Raw genomic sequence first — 16,787 nt, 5'->3', positions numbered from 1 at the left:
TCCTAAAAGCCAGATCATCTCCATGGTGATACTGCCTGGGAGAGAAGCATGCAACAAAATCCTTATTAATTATTTATCAGCAGCCCAACTCTATTGTTTGATATGTTGGCAAACTATGCAGTAATCAAGGGAGTTGCTCAAAGGGGTAACCGGTGCCATCTGCACCCAGTGAGACTCTGTTGATTTAAATCTCAGGGCATCTCCCCATTGCTCTGCTCCATCACATGTTTGTTCACATCATGGATGTTACCAAGCACAAAATGCTGTTATTGTTGTTGTCAGACAGCAGCTGTACAGATAAAGGGTGAGGATGCACGTGCCGTGATGCACCTTTCAGGCTTCTTTGCTTGTATGAGGTAAAGGTATTTTTTACAGCTGCCTCACTCTGCATGGTAAAAGCATAAAGAAAACATCTTTATGCATCACTCTGTTTCATTCCCCTCTTCACAATGTACCACATAAAATAGCTTATATTTCTAAAAACCACAGCTGATGTCATTACCTGTAGAGAAACTCACTCTTGTGCCAAGTCTCAAGTAAAAATTCTATTTGCATAAGCTGAGGCACAATGTGCCACAGCCTCTTGGAGAACCAAGGTACGATTATCTCAGGTTTGATTTTCCTTTTCTGGTTCTGCTGGACATAGTTGCTGCTATCATATCATAAATGATGATCCATCAAGTGGAGAAGAGGAATTAACTAATTACGAACACTAGGTCAGGGGATTATATATTCTCTCTAGTTCCCTTTTATTCACAGAGAAAGACGTCTGTGGAATCAAGTTTTAATGAACAGGAAGGCACCAGATGAACACATTTATACTGTACATATACAAAGTGGGTGCCAGGAGGAACACATACAACACCCTTCCTCCACTTCTCACCCCCGCATACAGTGCCTGTTAACAGGATTTGTGAGCACATTTCCTGAGTAACTACTGCCTTACTGAGAAGTTTACATCCCTTCATTGTTTGGTACCTGCTATCCTCAGCTATGTATATGAAATCTGGCATATTTACATCATGCGTTCCCTGACAAATTTACCTGGCAGACCTTTCTTCATTTAATGGTGAGAATCCTGGCTTGAAGTCACACGTATTAGAAATCTACTAAGAAACTTCTCACTTCCCAAAATAAAAAACTTTTTACACTGCATTACTGAAGTTCCAAGTTGTAGGATTGTTCAGTTTGAGAAGGAAGATCCTACAAAAAATCACATCCCTAGCAATGAAGTGTTTCCCATAGTGCTACCTCAAGTTGCGCCTTCTCACCCCTCCCCGCTGTCTCAATGCTACCTATGCAGCACGGCTACACAAATCTGTATCTGCTTCAATCCTCTCTGATCCATAGTAAAATGAATTTGCCCTGGTAGGAGCAGAGGGTGCAAAGGATTTGTTGAAAAGCAGAGACCTGACAAGATGTTTCCAGCTGTGGCCTGTCAGGATCAGAGCCCAAGGCCGGCATCCTGTCATGTGCAGGCTTCACCTTCCCGGAGAAAAGAATGGGACTGCTTACATTTTTTCTAATACATTTCTAAATGTAACCTCATAGCCTTCTGAATATCCAAAGATGCAATATCTAATACTTAAAAATATTGATCACTCTGCCTGCAAAAAAGAAGCTTATGATCTAATTCTGAATGACTAAAGAAAAGAGAAAAAGAAACAGCCCAGTTGAAGTTTTGGGGCTGTCATGCACAGACTGATGGGAGACCATCTCCTTTCCAAAGCCTAATAACTTACAAATATCCCATCCAACTACCTTCAAGTTTTCAAGAAAAGTTCATGCTTTGGCACATAAGAAATTATATCTGGAAAGGAACTGGGGTAGGGGATTTCCCCGAGGCAATGGAGGTTCGTAACTGTAATTAAAAGAAAAAAATGCTTTACAGCCTCAACTAGGGATCATTCTCCTTAATAGATGTTAACCAGCACTGAATGCCACATTCACTGAAAAGATGAAATCTGCATTTACAGTTAACGTCTGGTGAAGTTGCCAAGCAGATGTTTATTTTTGGCTTCCACATTTACTAAAGCCAAATGCTACACTGAATTGGGATTTCACAAAGTCCAACTGCTTTTCTTCCAGGTTACAATTTTGTTGGAACCACAAAGGGGGAAAAAAAAGGAGGTGAAAAAAAAGGCAGAAAAGAAAAAAAAAGCTGACTTCACTTTTAAGTAGGAAAAAAACTGGTAGCATCCGTTTCTATCATGTCTGTTTATATCATAGTTTAAATGAGGTTAGAGTTGTGCAATCATTATTGATCAACTTCCAAATACAGCATAGTTCCATCCAGCACATGTGCAAAAGAGGAAAAGTCACTGGAAGTGAATCTTATGTCAGTCAGTCTTTTAACTTCTGCAAGTCTGTGCACAGACTGTTTAGCACTAATGAAATTACTAGCAAGTCAGGATAAAGAGGAGTGAAAGAATTCACAAGCCCCAAGTTTACTGTTCTCAATGTTACATGGGTATTCCAGATCCAGTCTCCAAAAACTGGAAGACAGATTTCACATTAATTTTGAGGCTTGATCTCACAGCTACCACAGCTGCTGATGTAATGCAAAATGCTAACCTGAGGCAGCAGAGAGGGACTTTAATTCAATGTTGTTTTTTCATTGTGAATAAGCAGTGAACCACACTGAAGTAATCCTCCAAAGTAGGAGTGCACACTGTTCAAGGCATCAATTTGGGGATGAAACACAAAACCAAGATCTTGGCTATGTTGTTATAAAAAGCCCTTTATGACTTTTTAAAGAAGACAGGTATAAAGCCCTGGTGCCTGGATCTAGTTCCAGTTTGAAAATTACACAGTCTCCTGTAATTCCTCCCAATAATTTAAATTGGAAATAGGGTTATTCACACCCTCTAAGCAACCACTGCAAACTGTTGCAATGTGCTGCTAAATAATTGCTAAATAATGGTAACCTCAGCAGTTACCAGAGTCTCTAAAGTGATTTTGCAGGTTTAGGTGAAAGGTGCTACATCAGTGCAAGGCTGTAATTCACATTAAACAAGGAAGAAGGTTAGACATTGTTTGAACTCACTTTTAGAACTATTTTTTCCCAAGAAGCCACCTCACAGCACATTTTCATTCATTGGTACGTTCTCCTTGAGAAAGATGTGGGTAAATAAATGTAATTCAGCTTATTCTCTTTCAGTGAAGTTTCCATGAGTTCAGAGAAACCTCAGAACCACTGAGAGCTTTGCACATCTTTACAATGCCTCTTCTGCCACAGCTGTGAAATCACCTGGTATTGTTCAGATCTTTTAATTTTGCTCTCCTGGTTCTGCAGTCCTTCAGAGGACAAAAGAAAGTGCTATTTCACCATGAGAATTACAATAGTACAAGGAGAACGTGGGAAGACTTTCTTCTTTACAAAAAATGTTGTACCTTCATGCACCACAACACTCATTAAAACTCAACACCATACTGCTTGACCACCTCAAATTCCAGATTAACAGAATGGAATTTTGAAGTGTGGAGAGATTTTAAAGTTGAATTTCGGATTAACATTGATGAGCAGGGATTCATTCTGAGAAGATGGTGGGCCACACAGATTATATCATGGAAGGTGCACAGATATGTTTAAACAGCCAAGTTGGAAGGGTTAATGACACAGAACTATCAGAAGTATCCATGTCTAGTATATTTTTCCAAATTGATCTAAGGTGGATCAAAATATAAACACCTCTTCCTGGTGGGAATCTAGCAAACCATAAACCCACATCCTATCTGGAAAAATACTCTCGGAAAACAAAAAGATTGGCAATCGTGTATCAAAGCCTCACCCAGATTATTTTGCTCCAGGGCTTACAGACCACTGTGCAGTATTAAATCTGTTTTTGTTAATGCACTGCTTCAGTATTACATTGTTCTGCCTGGACATTACCTATTTAACGGACCCGTCTGGGAAGGGACCATCCCAGAATTTATGACAGAATGTGGTGGAATTGCTACAGCAGAAGGAAAGGAGTTTGCTAACATTTCTTCCCCATCCGTCTCTGATTTCTGAGAAATATTTATACTCCTGAAGGTAGAGGAACCTCCTGTTGTTCCCTTCTATTTATTGAAAGTATATTACCAGGGCCACCCTAATGGCTCAGTGGAGAGAGTAACACAGGAACAGGAACACTCTTGCTCCCTGCAGCCAGTTGGGCTTGGAGTAGACATGAGAGGGTGAGGAATGAATTACGCTCTCCTACAATTAAGTGGCTGGTGATCAAGCAATTTTGCAGCCTTAAACGCATAATTCTAGCTTTCCCTGCTAGAAGAGTTCACAACTGCAGGCAGTTGTTCTAAGTAGTTATGAGGAGGTTTAACTTTGGAGGGGAGAAACAGCAAACCACTTTTTTTTGTGTGTTGGAAAGCTTTTGCCTAAGAACTCCTCCAGACTCTGAGATCTCCCAGCACTGTTGCCCCCTTCTTCAACACGCACAAACACCTTTTTTGGCACGTGTTTTGGCTGGAGTCAGTTGAACAAGGGAGAGTTAGAACTCAGGTTTCTGGTATCCCCTTGCCAGAAGCTAAGCTGTTAGGTAGTGTAACAACAGCAGCCCAGGCTTCCCACTTCACCCTGCCAATGACCTTCGCACAGACTTGGATACACCCCCTTCCTCAGAGTGAGGAGCAGTTCCCTCTCACTCTGCTCGGTCCAAAAACTCATCTCAGCAAATACCACAAATCATGTCAGACCGAGCAGGACTATTAAAGCAGTGCTGCATAATGTGAATTGCTGTCCACAAGGGACGGGACCAAGAGACTGCCTAACCCACTTTGTTTAACTTTTTAGTTAAACAATCCTGAAAGGGGAAGCTGCATTGCTACTCTGGAAATTACAACTTTAATCTCATTTGAACCACACATTCCTCAGTTAAACTGCAGAAATAATTTAAGAACCAACTCCCAAATAAGACATTTTTCAACATTTCCTACATTTCCTGGAAATATATTACCTCCGATGCTGCGAAATAAAAGCAGACTTATTAATTCACCCAGGTTAAAGTTCTTCCAGTAGCCCCAATAAACTCTAATGTCAGCCTAATTACATGCGTTTCACCGGTTTTGCATTTTCACATTCCTCAAAGCAACACCACACCACACCACTGGAACATCAATCAATTCCAACTCAATCCCACAAACCATTCTCACATATTGCATTCATCGCTCACTCGCACTGCATTGCCCATGGCAGGAATCGATAGTGCTTCGCTGAGAACAGAGCAAGCTTCATTTCCCCTTCCTCAGGCACACTTTAATGCACGTGCCACATCTCAGAGGTGCCAGCATTTACTGGCTTATTTAAACAGCGCTTAGAGTTTTGCTGGGCAGGTAAGAAGAATAACTTGGGTGTACAGTAAAACAGCGATATAGCTGTTTGTGCCAAACATTCAGTTTATGGCAATACTTCATAGGAATTGTTCCCCATAACAACTGAACTGTCATATCCTACAACTACATCCCAGGCAACCTCCCAGCTGAGCGCACTACGGCTGCTGTCTGATGTGCTCTACATACAAACACCCAGAACTACCCAGATGTTCTCTATGTAAAACATTTGGTTTGAAACACGCAGCGCTTCTTTCCAAAAAGCCATTACATTTGTTTAATGGACTCGCACAGTTCAACTAAAATATCCTGGAGCAGCCATGTGACTGCAGCTCTATTCTACAAGCCCCATCTGCAAAAAGAAAAAAAGAAAGAAAAGGCAAATGAGAATGCTTTACATGATTTATGCTGCCTTTATGATCAGTCAGTTCATAAAATACAAGCTCTGTTCTACACACAATAACACAAATCGCTTTCAAGTGTATTGTTTAGTCCTTGCTTGTGTTAAACAAATATTTCAATTGAAAAAAAGGGCCGAACTCTACTCCTCAGCTTACAAGTGTTAATGTAACTGAGAGCAGCATTTTACCCATGGACATCACAGGGGATGCAATTTTTTTGGTTTATGCTCGGAGTGTGTGAGTAATGACATCCAATAATGATAACCAGTTACATTCACGGCTGCAGAGTTTTCCTTTCATCCAAGAAAGGCTAGAAGGAGGTTGAAGTACAGCATGAAATCCTTCTCCCTGATGAATTCCTCATGAGTAATGCACAACCCACAACGAGGCATTTCACAGGTCCCATTAGACCACATTTTCATCACAAAATGCCAGATAGGATGGGAGAACACATTTGTTTTACAGAAACAGAGAGCCTGGTAGAAAAATCTCAAACTGTACTCGGAAAAAAAAATGGTAGTTGAAAAAGATGGCTAGTCCCTGACCTGGATGTAAGTGCACTGCACAGTCTAGCTAAAGGCCCTCATTCCTCCCAGTTTGTGAAGACACAGCAGTGACCAACTGGTACGAATTGGTGCTCAACAGTGGTGACCTGCCTCCAACACACAAGAGATGGCAGGCTTCTGAAAAACTGGCACCATCTCTTCAAAGTGTGACTATGGCCATGAAAGAGGACATTTATTTCAAGAGAAATCTTTCTGAGATGGTTATAGGCACAAAAGGAATGACCCAGCACAGCACTGGAGCTGTGGTCAACCTGCGGCTCCACCACAGACTTTCTGGATGAACCTCAGGGAAACCATTCACACCCTCGGTGTAAAAACCAGCTCCTACAGAAGACGGAGTTTAAACCCACAGATCGCCATTTAATTATTTCACCCCATTTTGGCACCCTGAAGAGAAGAATATAAGCATGACAAAAAATAGTAGTGTGAAGGATGCTATTGCTTATGTATAGTCCTGATTAAAAACATGTCTTCCAATGGGGGCAATGTGGATGCCTCTCAGTAGCATCCCTAAACTGGTCAGCTAGGTCTGCATTGCCTCCAGCAGGTATTTACAGGAATTTTCCAGGTTCCAGGCCACATGGCATTACCAGCTAGAAAGGTTGCGCTCTCCCCTCCTCTCCTCCCAAAGGCTATTTTTTTCCACATGCCAAAAAACAGCCCCCATCTCAGCCCTGCTGAATCCACTGCACCAGGTGTCCACAGGCGTCTCTGGCCACCTTAGGGACTGGGTGGCCTTCGCTCCTCCTTCCTGAGCTGCACTCCACTGGGAAAGCTGTAATATTTGATCTGTGCAGAGTGCGATGGCAAAAATATGCAAATAAATGACAGCTCTGAGCACATGCCTCAGGAGCTGTTTTTTTAACAAATGCTTTGCTGTCTTCCCCTGTCAAACTTGTGTGCAAAGGACTTAACCTTTTTGTGTAAACAACAAAGCACCATTTAACAAAAAGGAACATTTGTTTCATTACCACACAGCTCAAAAACATATTTCTACCCAGCCCTCATTGCTATCTTCTGTGATTAAAAAATTATACACGCTCACTTTTAAAATGACACTTGTATCTCAAATAAAGAGAGATATCCTTCACCATCAGGCATTTCATGGAGATTAGAAATTGCAGCAGAGATCAAATGCCTTTTTGTGTACAGGAAACATGATAGGGAGGCTTTGAGATCTCCATCAACAGCAGGACCCCAGTCTTTCTGAACTACCCATGAATAGCCAAATTTAGTCTCTGAGCTTGGTGCGGTATCTTTTCACAGGAACAATTTTTTTTTTTTTAAAGCCTAATATCCCTTAACTAGTGTCTTTATTCTGAGGCAGTAAATGTGCTGACTCAGCTCCTCAGCTCAGCAAGACATTAGGATAATTGCAAATCCCTCAAGCCGCCAGACCTCAGAACAAAGACAGTCCTCCAGCCCCTCTGCTTAAGTCGTCCCACATGCCGGCTGCTGGGCCAGAGTGACCAAAGGGCTCCGGGATTACCACAGGCCAACCAGGAAGGTGAAGCAACAGGAACAGAGCAGCCTGCCAAGCACTGATGCTTCACCACAGAGGTAGCCAGCCCCACACAAGGTGCAGCAGACCCTCCCATTCACCAGGCTGGCATCCAGGGGACCCAATAGCAAGGGGTCTCAGGCACTCTGCCAGAGGTGTGGCTGAGGTGAAGTGGGAAATGCTGACAGGGAAAAGGGAAGGCTAAGGAAGAATCCACAAATTAACAGTTACATTACGTGCATGTTAAACTAAGCAACCTCAGCTGTCTTCTTAATACTTACAACAAGACCTACATTTATTTTGTGATATTGCATTCACCTACAACTGGTCAGGACAGTTTCACACATGCCAGCCATGCCAACCCCTTTTCCCTTAACTGCTCTGTGACTGGGGTTTTTTTCACGTGAAAGGAGCCACCCGTTAAAGTTTTTTATTATGTCCTCCATTGGCAATAACAGAGCCTGAAAATGTTCACACTTGAGCAAGACTCAGGACTTGCATCCCATTCAGACCAGTGGCAGCTTTAAGGAAGGAGTCTCATAAACCATCAGATCTAGAAGCAAGTCCCATGTGTCTTTGGAGAGTTAGGGGACACAAGGAGCTTATACCATCCAGTAGTTTAACAGACTGCATTGAGGCTTGGCCCATGGTCTTTAGCTCAAAATATAAAAATTACTGAGCTCAAGTAAGAGTACTAGAACAATGGAAGATCAAGGGAGGGCTACAGCCTTGCCCCCTCCACCCTTTGCAACATGCAGCAAAGGTTGCGGGAGGGCCTCCACGTCTACTGAACATCTGGCATTTCTGGTGTGGGTCCAGGATGTTTGATGGGTATGGCCAGACACGGTAAGCACACAGAGCATCTCACCCAGCCCCCTGGTCTAGGATTCCCTAATTTATACAACATACTATGCTGCCTATGAAGACACAGTGATATATATATACTGTTTAAAAGCAGATACTTCTCAAATCATAACTTGCAGATGCTCGAAGTCTTTCATGTGGGTAAGACAAACGAGAGCCATAGAGACTGATTTTGTAGCCAGGGAGTACAGGAAGCAACAGCAGGAGAACACTATTGAAAGCCTGGATACACTTATGGCTTTAATGAATTGGTCATCAAATATAACAGCACACATATGCAGCCTTTACCTTGCTTTGTAGTTCGCTCCCCGCCCTGCCCAGCTATTCCCCATATATCTAGCAAAGTGGAAATTATTTTGAGTTTAGTTTATTAAATGGACACACATGGTACTCACATCTGCTGGAAGATATTTGAGGGAAATGCTGACAAATATCATTTACATATTTAGTCGGAGACCTTTTCATCTAAGACATTTCCTTTAACACACAACTATCCTAAGTACATCAACTCATCAGGGCTAATGACAAGAGGTTTTTCTACAGTGTCTGGTGCACGCCTGGGCGATTTAGGGACAAATCCTGACTTATGTAGGAGGCAAGAAGAGAACAACATTCTCGGTAGGTCGGAGATTCCCATGCCAAGGCACCCATCACTGGGGGTGTGTAAACCACTGAAACCAAACACCAGAGCTGGACACTGGCTGCAACCTCCACCCCTTCCCAGGTTGGGAGCTGCTGAGGCTGTGGCCACTCCACACAGAGGAGGAGTTACGGGAAGAGCGTACAATGAGGAGAACAGCATCCTGCTGAGAGAAGCAAGGTTGTACAGCAAGAGGAGGTGCTCTGGCATGGGCATCCTGGTTCATATAGACAGACATAAGCATGGTACAGGAGGCAGAGACCTGAACCAGGGAGATGCCTGTGTCAAACCAAAGGTCAGCAGCCAATTTCCAAATCCCTGGTATGTGGGTTTTGGAAACATGTCCCATATGCTCTACATTTGGATAACCATGGCTCTACACACATTCACCTGCTGGTGTTCAAGGCTGATATATCCAGAACTGAGTTTCAACCCACATTCGTCATTCTTCCTTGGCATTGTTGTGGACACTGCATGCCTCCTCCCAGTGCTTCACTCCAGCAAAGACTCTCGGGTTATTTATTTACCAGACAAAACACAGACTAACTACAATTACAGTTCTCTAAAGAATAAACAATTGTTCACAAGAACTGCACATTCCACACGATTTTGTTCAAACATGTATGACCCTGAACTACAATATATACAGTAATTGTCTCCACATGGCAAATCCACATTGTGGTTCCTAAAAAAATAATAATAATTTTTAGAACATATGCCACTAAAAAAACGCAGTATATTTTAGCAATATCTAATGAAAGACTTTGTACAAGCAATTTCCATTCTGTTGTGTTCTCTAGCATATGGTGCTGTGAAACCATTTGTAAAAACGCTTAGACATGTTATAGTGTTTTTAGCTGAAGGCTGCATTATAAACATTGGCTCAAATTCTGTTGTGAATTTAGAGGGAATTATATTAGGTATGTATCAGGCCAAAATGTGCCCTGTTGATTAGTTAAACTTTCCTATATTAAGTAGTATCCCTTCAGAAATGAATACATTGAGACACAGGAAAGTTAATTGACCTGCCCAAAATTGTTCAATCCAATGCAGGAGGGGGGGGAAAAATAAAAGCATGTAACAGTCTCTCGGAAACTTGTAATTTCTTCACCTGTAAGAAAGTGCAACATCATTGAAAGAACATTACTTGATGTCCACTCAAAGCTCAAAGAACATGTTGTTCTTTAATTTGGTAAAAGATTTGACAAGCTAGCATATTCAGATGACTCCTCACTGGCTAGTCATTAATTCAGACTTTCATACCACTGAACCATACTCCCCTGAACAAATCTGCTTCTCCAACAAAAATTCTCAGTGTAGAAAACTAACATTTTGTACTAGTGCCTTTCTCCTGATGACCTTCATGCTGTAATCAGTTATTTCTGTCTGCAGCCCCCTTGATGTTAAGGTCTTCTTTGGCATTTCAATTAAACAAGTGTTTATGTGAAGACTGTAGTAATTTTATACAACCAGGTAGTAACTCCTATGGCAATAAGCCCACAATATTCATTGTGAATGACATTAGATTAATTCCAGTGTTTTTTATTAGATTAATTCCAGTGGGGTTTTTTTTCCAAATCCTGTTTTCTTTTTTAAAGCAGAATCTCAGAATACATCTAATAACTAAGGGTGGAACAAATAACAAATTAACAGCAAAACTATTTTCAAGCCCATATACTCTTTCCAACTTCTGTTCGTTCCAGATCTAGAATTTCCATGCATGCAGAGGATGACCTGAGTTTCACTAACACGCCTTCAGCACCATGAAAACATTGTCCAGATTTAGTCACATTACGAGTCCTTAAAAGAACTCAGTTCACACATCTTAAATAAATAAATACATACATACATACATAAGATTTAGGTGATACATTTTGCAAGAACCTCTCCTTCCCCCCTCCTCTGGCTCCACGTAAGCATTGCATGGCAGGAGAGGTGTACACAGCAGCCACCCCAGGCTGCGCAGACCGTGCTGGCAGCTACCAGCTTGGAAGCAGGGAGCAAAGCAGCACGCTCTGCACGGGTCACAGCGCTGGCACGCACAACAAAGCAAGAGGCAGTGGAGTACAAAAGGGCCAGGAATGGAGACCGAAGCTGGATGTCACACAGGGACAAAAGCTCAGGGTAAAGAGAGAGCCCAGGAGGCAGGAGAGACTGAGGAGGAGGCTATCATCCATAGGACCCTGATGTTACGTGGCTGGAAAAAACCCAAATATTAGGTTTGCGCTCAAAACTAGCAGATATGTCCAACGATTTTGGCTTTAATTGGCAAGTTTTTCCTTTCTCATGTATAAAATGGAGTAGTGATACAAGCTATTGTTTCTATAATTCAAGTGTATTATCATAGCTGTGGAAGCCACATTCACGAATCAGGAACCTGCTGTGCAAAGTGCTGTACAAGCACTTCACATCACAGCAGTGTTGTGTAGATACTTACACCAGTGTCTCCAACAAAGGAAGATATCTTAATAAGAGCAACAAAGAACCTAAAAAAAATAAACAGTTCTGTGTCAGATTTGGACATTATCCTGAGCAGTTTGGATATTGCACTGAGCAATCAAGATAAAAATCAATATGAAGTAGTGACCCAGGTGCTAAGTGAAGCAGAAGTTCTCAGGGGGGAAAAATGGAAATATAACATATCATTAAAGATAAAAGAATTCACATGCTTAAGAGGGATACCAGCATTCTCTGTGATATCAGCTGTGCAGATAAGAGAATTGGGACAAACGTTTCACCTGGCTTTCACTATCCTCAGTGACCCACGAGCACATTTTTATCCTGTTATACGGAACCCTTAAAAACCCCACTGCAAACAAACAAATGGTTGTGTGGCCAACAAGGCCTTAATTACTGATATGACAGAGCTGTCATTGTTGGCATTCATGTTTTGGTTTTGTTATGATATGGAGAAATACAATCAGCAAAGCAAAGGTTCTCCTTTCATGCAATCCGTTGCTGTTTCAGGGTTTCAAAAATCCTGTGCAACTCTTCAAAAACATCACAATGCAGAGCTGTTTCAAAGGAGAGGTTTTCCCTGGAGTTGCAAACAAAAAGATTTGTTGCTTTAAAGTTTAAGGGTTTTTTCACAAGATTTTGATTCATAAACCAATTTCATTTGGCAACATCCTTCTACCTGAATTTTTATGCAAAGGAGATAAATAACACGTGCCAGCCACCACACATAACTCGCCTGCCCAAATATGAACCAGGTGCCTGTTTTTCACGTTAGGCTGCAGCTTGTCATCAATTCCCAAAATAATTAATTTTCTCAAGGAACGGCTGGAGGAGAATAGTGCTTCCTCCACCTGCTGGTGAGGAGGAAGAAAATATGTCATGGTTCAGGCAGAAAGGGGGAGGCTCCTGCATTTACTCCCCATGACCCCCCCAGTGCAGCCTAAGCAGAGAAAGGGAGACAATGCTCCTGGCTTTTGCAAATGTCAAAATCTCTTCTGTGGACAGATAGTAACAGAAAGGAAGTGCAGATAACACAGGGAGCTTCATGAATGGTTGTAACAATCAACCAGCAACATTAACAAGCTCCAGGTCCAGGGGTGGCGAGAAAGGCAAAAGGACTCCCAGCAGATCATCTCGCAGGAGGGCACCCCCAGGGAGCCGTACACTGGCCAGGGTATTGAACCTCTGCGTTAAACTTTGCTGGGAGTGCTCCAGGCAGTCTAACAAGGTTTACCTGGCATCTTCCACGTTTCAGAGAGCTGCATGCTCCTCTGTTACCATTAATTAAAATTAATGCATTTTTTAAATCCAGGTATTGTTTTCTCTATAATATCAGGAATACATAGATTAACAAGACTGAGAACACCTATCTGTAATTTAAAGTTGCATTCTAATGAGTATTTACTCCAGTGGAATCATTTACTCAAAGAAAAACCCAGCAGCATTTACCATCTTCTTGCATCACACACAGAATCAGCCAGAGGTGGTCAATACACACCTTAACTAAGGCTGATATAAGTGTAACGGTGGATTTCTTGGCTAACAAACATTGAATACATAACACAAACAAAAGTTCAGTGCTTTAGTTTAACATGTGCAAGTTGTCAAGTGGAGAAAACGCCCAAAGAAACATCAACATGAGTGTTACTTCACAGGCTTGTGATATCATCTCTTCATCCTTACACTTACTAACAGGTGCCTTAATTTAAAATATCATAAGTTACAACTGTGTATACTGAGCCAGTACTAATGAAGAAAATCTTGCTGGCAAAATTAGGCACCTCATACGTCATGTAGAGGGCAATATTTTAACTGCTTCATGCAGCATGCAATGCTGTCTGCAGTCACTGTGGCAACTAATACACAAATTCACATAAATTGTTTACAATAAGAAACCAAATATATCATACAATCTACCCTGGAGCTTTATGGCAGGAAGCTTTATGATCACGTACCACTGCGTTAGGAGGAAAGACAATGAAGTTAAAGTTAAGAGGAATAACAATTTGAATAAACCTGTAACCCGTGAACACATTCCAAATGCTACTTTCATTCAATTCAACAGAAATCCCGCTATTGATTTCCAGTGGCACAGGACTAAAGCACATCTGTACTTTGGGACCTGTCTTCTCACCATGCTTTTACTTTATTTACCCAAACCTGCCAGTTTCTATCTCATTTCCGAGCTCTGTATTTACACAGATGATGACAAATCCAAAGTTTGTGCTTCATATTAAAAGCCTGGCTAGTCATGCAAATATCTTTATGAAATGCCATACTAAAGCTAAAGAGATTGTTGATAGACAAGAGAAATGGAAAGGCCAAATAGAAGAATCGCTTGGACAACACTGGTGAATGGGAACACAGTGCCGCTGCCAAGGTCCAGCTTCACAATCTGTTACCATCCAGCTTCAAATACCTACTTACCACTGAGTAAAGAAAGAGATGATTAACTAAACCAGTAGCAGAATAGGAAGCAAACAGACCGGACTAGAGCAACCTTAGGACTCTCGCTTCCTAGCTGCCAGCTGAGATAGGATTGGCATTGGACGTGGTGCAAGAGAAAGTGCCGGCCACATCCCCTGCTCTGTGCATCCCCTGCTGGACACAGCAGCATTTGGTCCAACCCACTCACGGATGGTGTGTGCACTGTCCACTAATAAGAATTGAGAAGAGGAAAGGGAAGAGAAAGAGAGGTGGAAAAAAGGAAGGAAAATTCTGCCCCTCTCTGATCAGTCATCCTGTCGGTGCTCTTATCTCACCTACGGAAAGCAATCGGTGTTCACCGTATCAGCCAGACAACGGAACTGTCGGAAAACAAGAAGCGTTTTCCATTCACTTAGATCTGGCTGGATTCTTGACAACTAGCTTTTATTCTGCAAGCAGACAAAATGTGGATACTTTACATACACTTGCAGATGTTCCAGTTCAAACAGACACGTTACACCAGAACTTGCCTGCAGACTAGTTAATAATTATGAAGTGCCACACGCCAAGGCTTGCATTACTCCAGTAAAAAAACTCACACCCTGGTAAGGACTTGTTTAGCTTCTACATACCAGCTGACAGTGCGAGTGTTACATTTTCATTGCATTTAAAATTGCATGGGTATTCTGATTTTCATTCTCTCCATTTCAAGATGGCATTAGCCATATAAATTCAGTTCAGACCATATCACCAAAGTATCCCTTAGCTGTGTAGCTGAAGTGCTTGACAGTTATACAGAAAGACCTGGTCTGTTGTTAACTCAGATGAGATGCACTCTACATCCTTTCCTGTGAGGGCTCTTCCCAAAGCCAAATCTCATTTACATTACTGTCACCTTTTCTTTTTAATTTCTCAACTCTTTTAAAAAATATGTTTTCCATTTACTTGCTTATTTACTACATCTTGTAATGTAAGTCAAAAATAATCTACTTACAAAATGATAGTATATAATATAGCCCTGGAGCTTTTGTTAGCCTGAAGTTGTAAAATGGCCAAGACAGCAAACTTTAAAAATCATGGACTTAGAGTGAGCATGTGCAGAGATGTCCATCTCTGGTTTCTCTTTAGCCAGCCTCCAAATGAGCTAATAAACTGAAAGCATATATGATATGACTCTACAACTTGGCTGAAACTCTCATTTTCACTGTCGACACAAAGCTATTCAGTTGCAAAGTGCTCCTTATTAAAGCCATAGCATCTGAAATTTCATTTTCTGTTTTACAGATCCTTCTGCCTATGGGTGCACATTGAGCTTCCCAGCAACCGAAAGGGAAAGATAAATGTAACGTCACCAGGGAAATGCCTTGCTTTTAGATGAAGTCGAGTGAAAACTCAATTAGTCTACTTCAGCATGGAGACCTCTGTAGAAAACCATCTATTCCTCAGAACAATCTTTAACACAACAACGCCTGCCTCTCATTTGCTTGCCCTCTGTGAATAGTTACATATTTCTGGGAAGGAAAAATGACAATAACTGTGACTAACGTGTACACTGCTTCAATCACATTTCTGCGCCCGGCTGGAGCTCTGCACCAGTGAGGAAATGCTGAAGCTGAGTTATTGCTGGACAACCTCCGGGCTGCTTCAAGTCTTGAGCCAGCCGGCACCGCTGAGCGGTGAAACGGATCGTAAAAACCAATGGGGCTGGGTTGCAGTCCCTGCAATTTTTTTAGGTGTCAGCAAAGTTCAGGTCACAAAAGTATGACTGAATCACGGAGTTTTTAAACAGAGAAGCCAACGTTTGCCCTTCTGACAGTACTCTGTGATTAGCTTTGGTCAGCTGGGGGATGTGACAGGTTTCACCAAACCGTGAATTTCCATCGGGGAAAAAAAATAACTGTTCACAGTAGACCCGCATGTAAAAACAACACAAAAACAATAAGCCACCCTATTTTTCCAATGATAATGCATCCCTCCAAAATGTACCAATGTGCTACTACAATACCTTCATCGCTCCCCCCATACAGAAGTCTCTCTACTGGATTTGCACTCCAAACAAAGCCCTGGACCGCAGGCACGGGTGGGATACTGACCCGGGTCCCCGCGGGCTGCGGCCACGCCAAGCGCCCGCCTCGCCACAACACGGCAGCCCCGCACAGGGACGGGGCTCCTGGCGGCAGGGTCCCGACAGAATGCACCTGGCGTTGGAAATTAAAGTTACATATACCTGTACATATGAAATAAACAGGCAGAGAGAAGCCGCTCCGCCAGCCTTACCACTCTGCCAGAGAACCTCTCGATGGCCCGCTTGACTTTGCCATAGGTGCCTTTGCCCAAGGTCTCCTGCAGCTCGTAGCGATGCTTCAGGTTGTGCTTGTGGTGATGCCGCTTCACCCCCTGCTGCTTCCTTGCCGCCGTTACCTCCGGGGACGGAGCCTCCCCGAGCGGCTCCTCCATGGCCGCTGCCGCCTCGCCGCCGGCCGGCCCGGGGCCGCAGGAGGAGCCGCGGGGCTGCGCGGGGCTGGGGCTGCTGCTGCCGCGGGCGGCCGCCTCGGCGCCCTCCATGCCCGGCGGCAGCGGGCGCGGTGTGAGCGCCCCGCCGG

At 42.7% G+C, this 16,787-nt stretch overlaps 1 protein-coding gene across 1 annotated transcript in view; it reads right to left on the bottom strand.

Moving 5' to 3' along the window:
• The window catches only part of NUAK1 (NUAK family kinase 1), a 48,218-nt gene extending 31,459 nt beyond the window's left edge, over positions 1 to 16,759 (bottom strand). The window contains exon 1 of the mRNA XM_027680425.1: positions 16,462 to 16,759. Coding sequence (XP_027536226.1) covers positions 16,462 to 16,749 — 288 coding nt within the window. The 5' untranslated portion in view covers positions 16,750 to 16,759. The remainder of the gene's footprint in view (positions 1 to 16,461) is intronic.
• Between the last annotated feature and the right edge of the window lie 28 nt (positions 16,760 to 16,787).

The sequence above is a fragment of the Neopelma chrysocephalum genome, unplaced genomic scaffold, assembly GCF_003984885.1.
Source record: "Neopelma chrysocephalum unplaced genomic scaffold, ASM398488v2 Primary Assembly neopelma1_59, whole genome shotgun sequence".
NCBI lineage: Eukaryota > Metazoa > Chordata > Aves > Passeriformes > Pipridae > Neopelma > Neopelma chrysocephalum.
The sequence above is the reverse complement of the archived record's forward strand: the minus strand, read 5'-3'. Positions and strand labels throughout refer to the sequence as shown.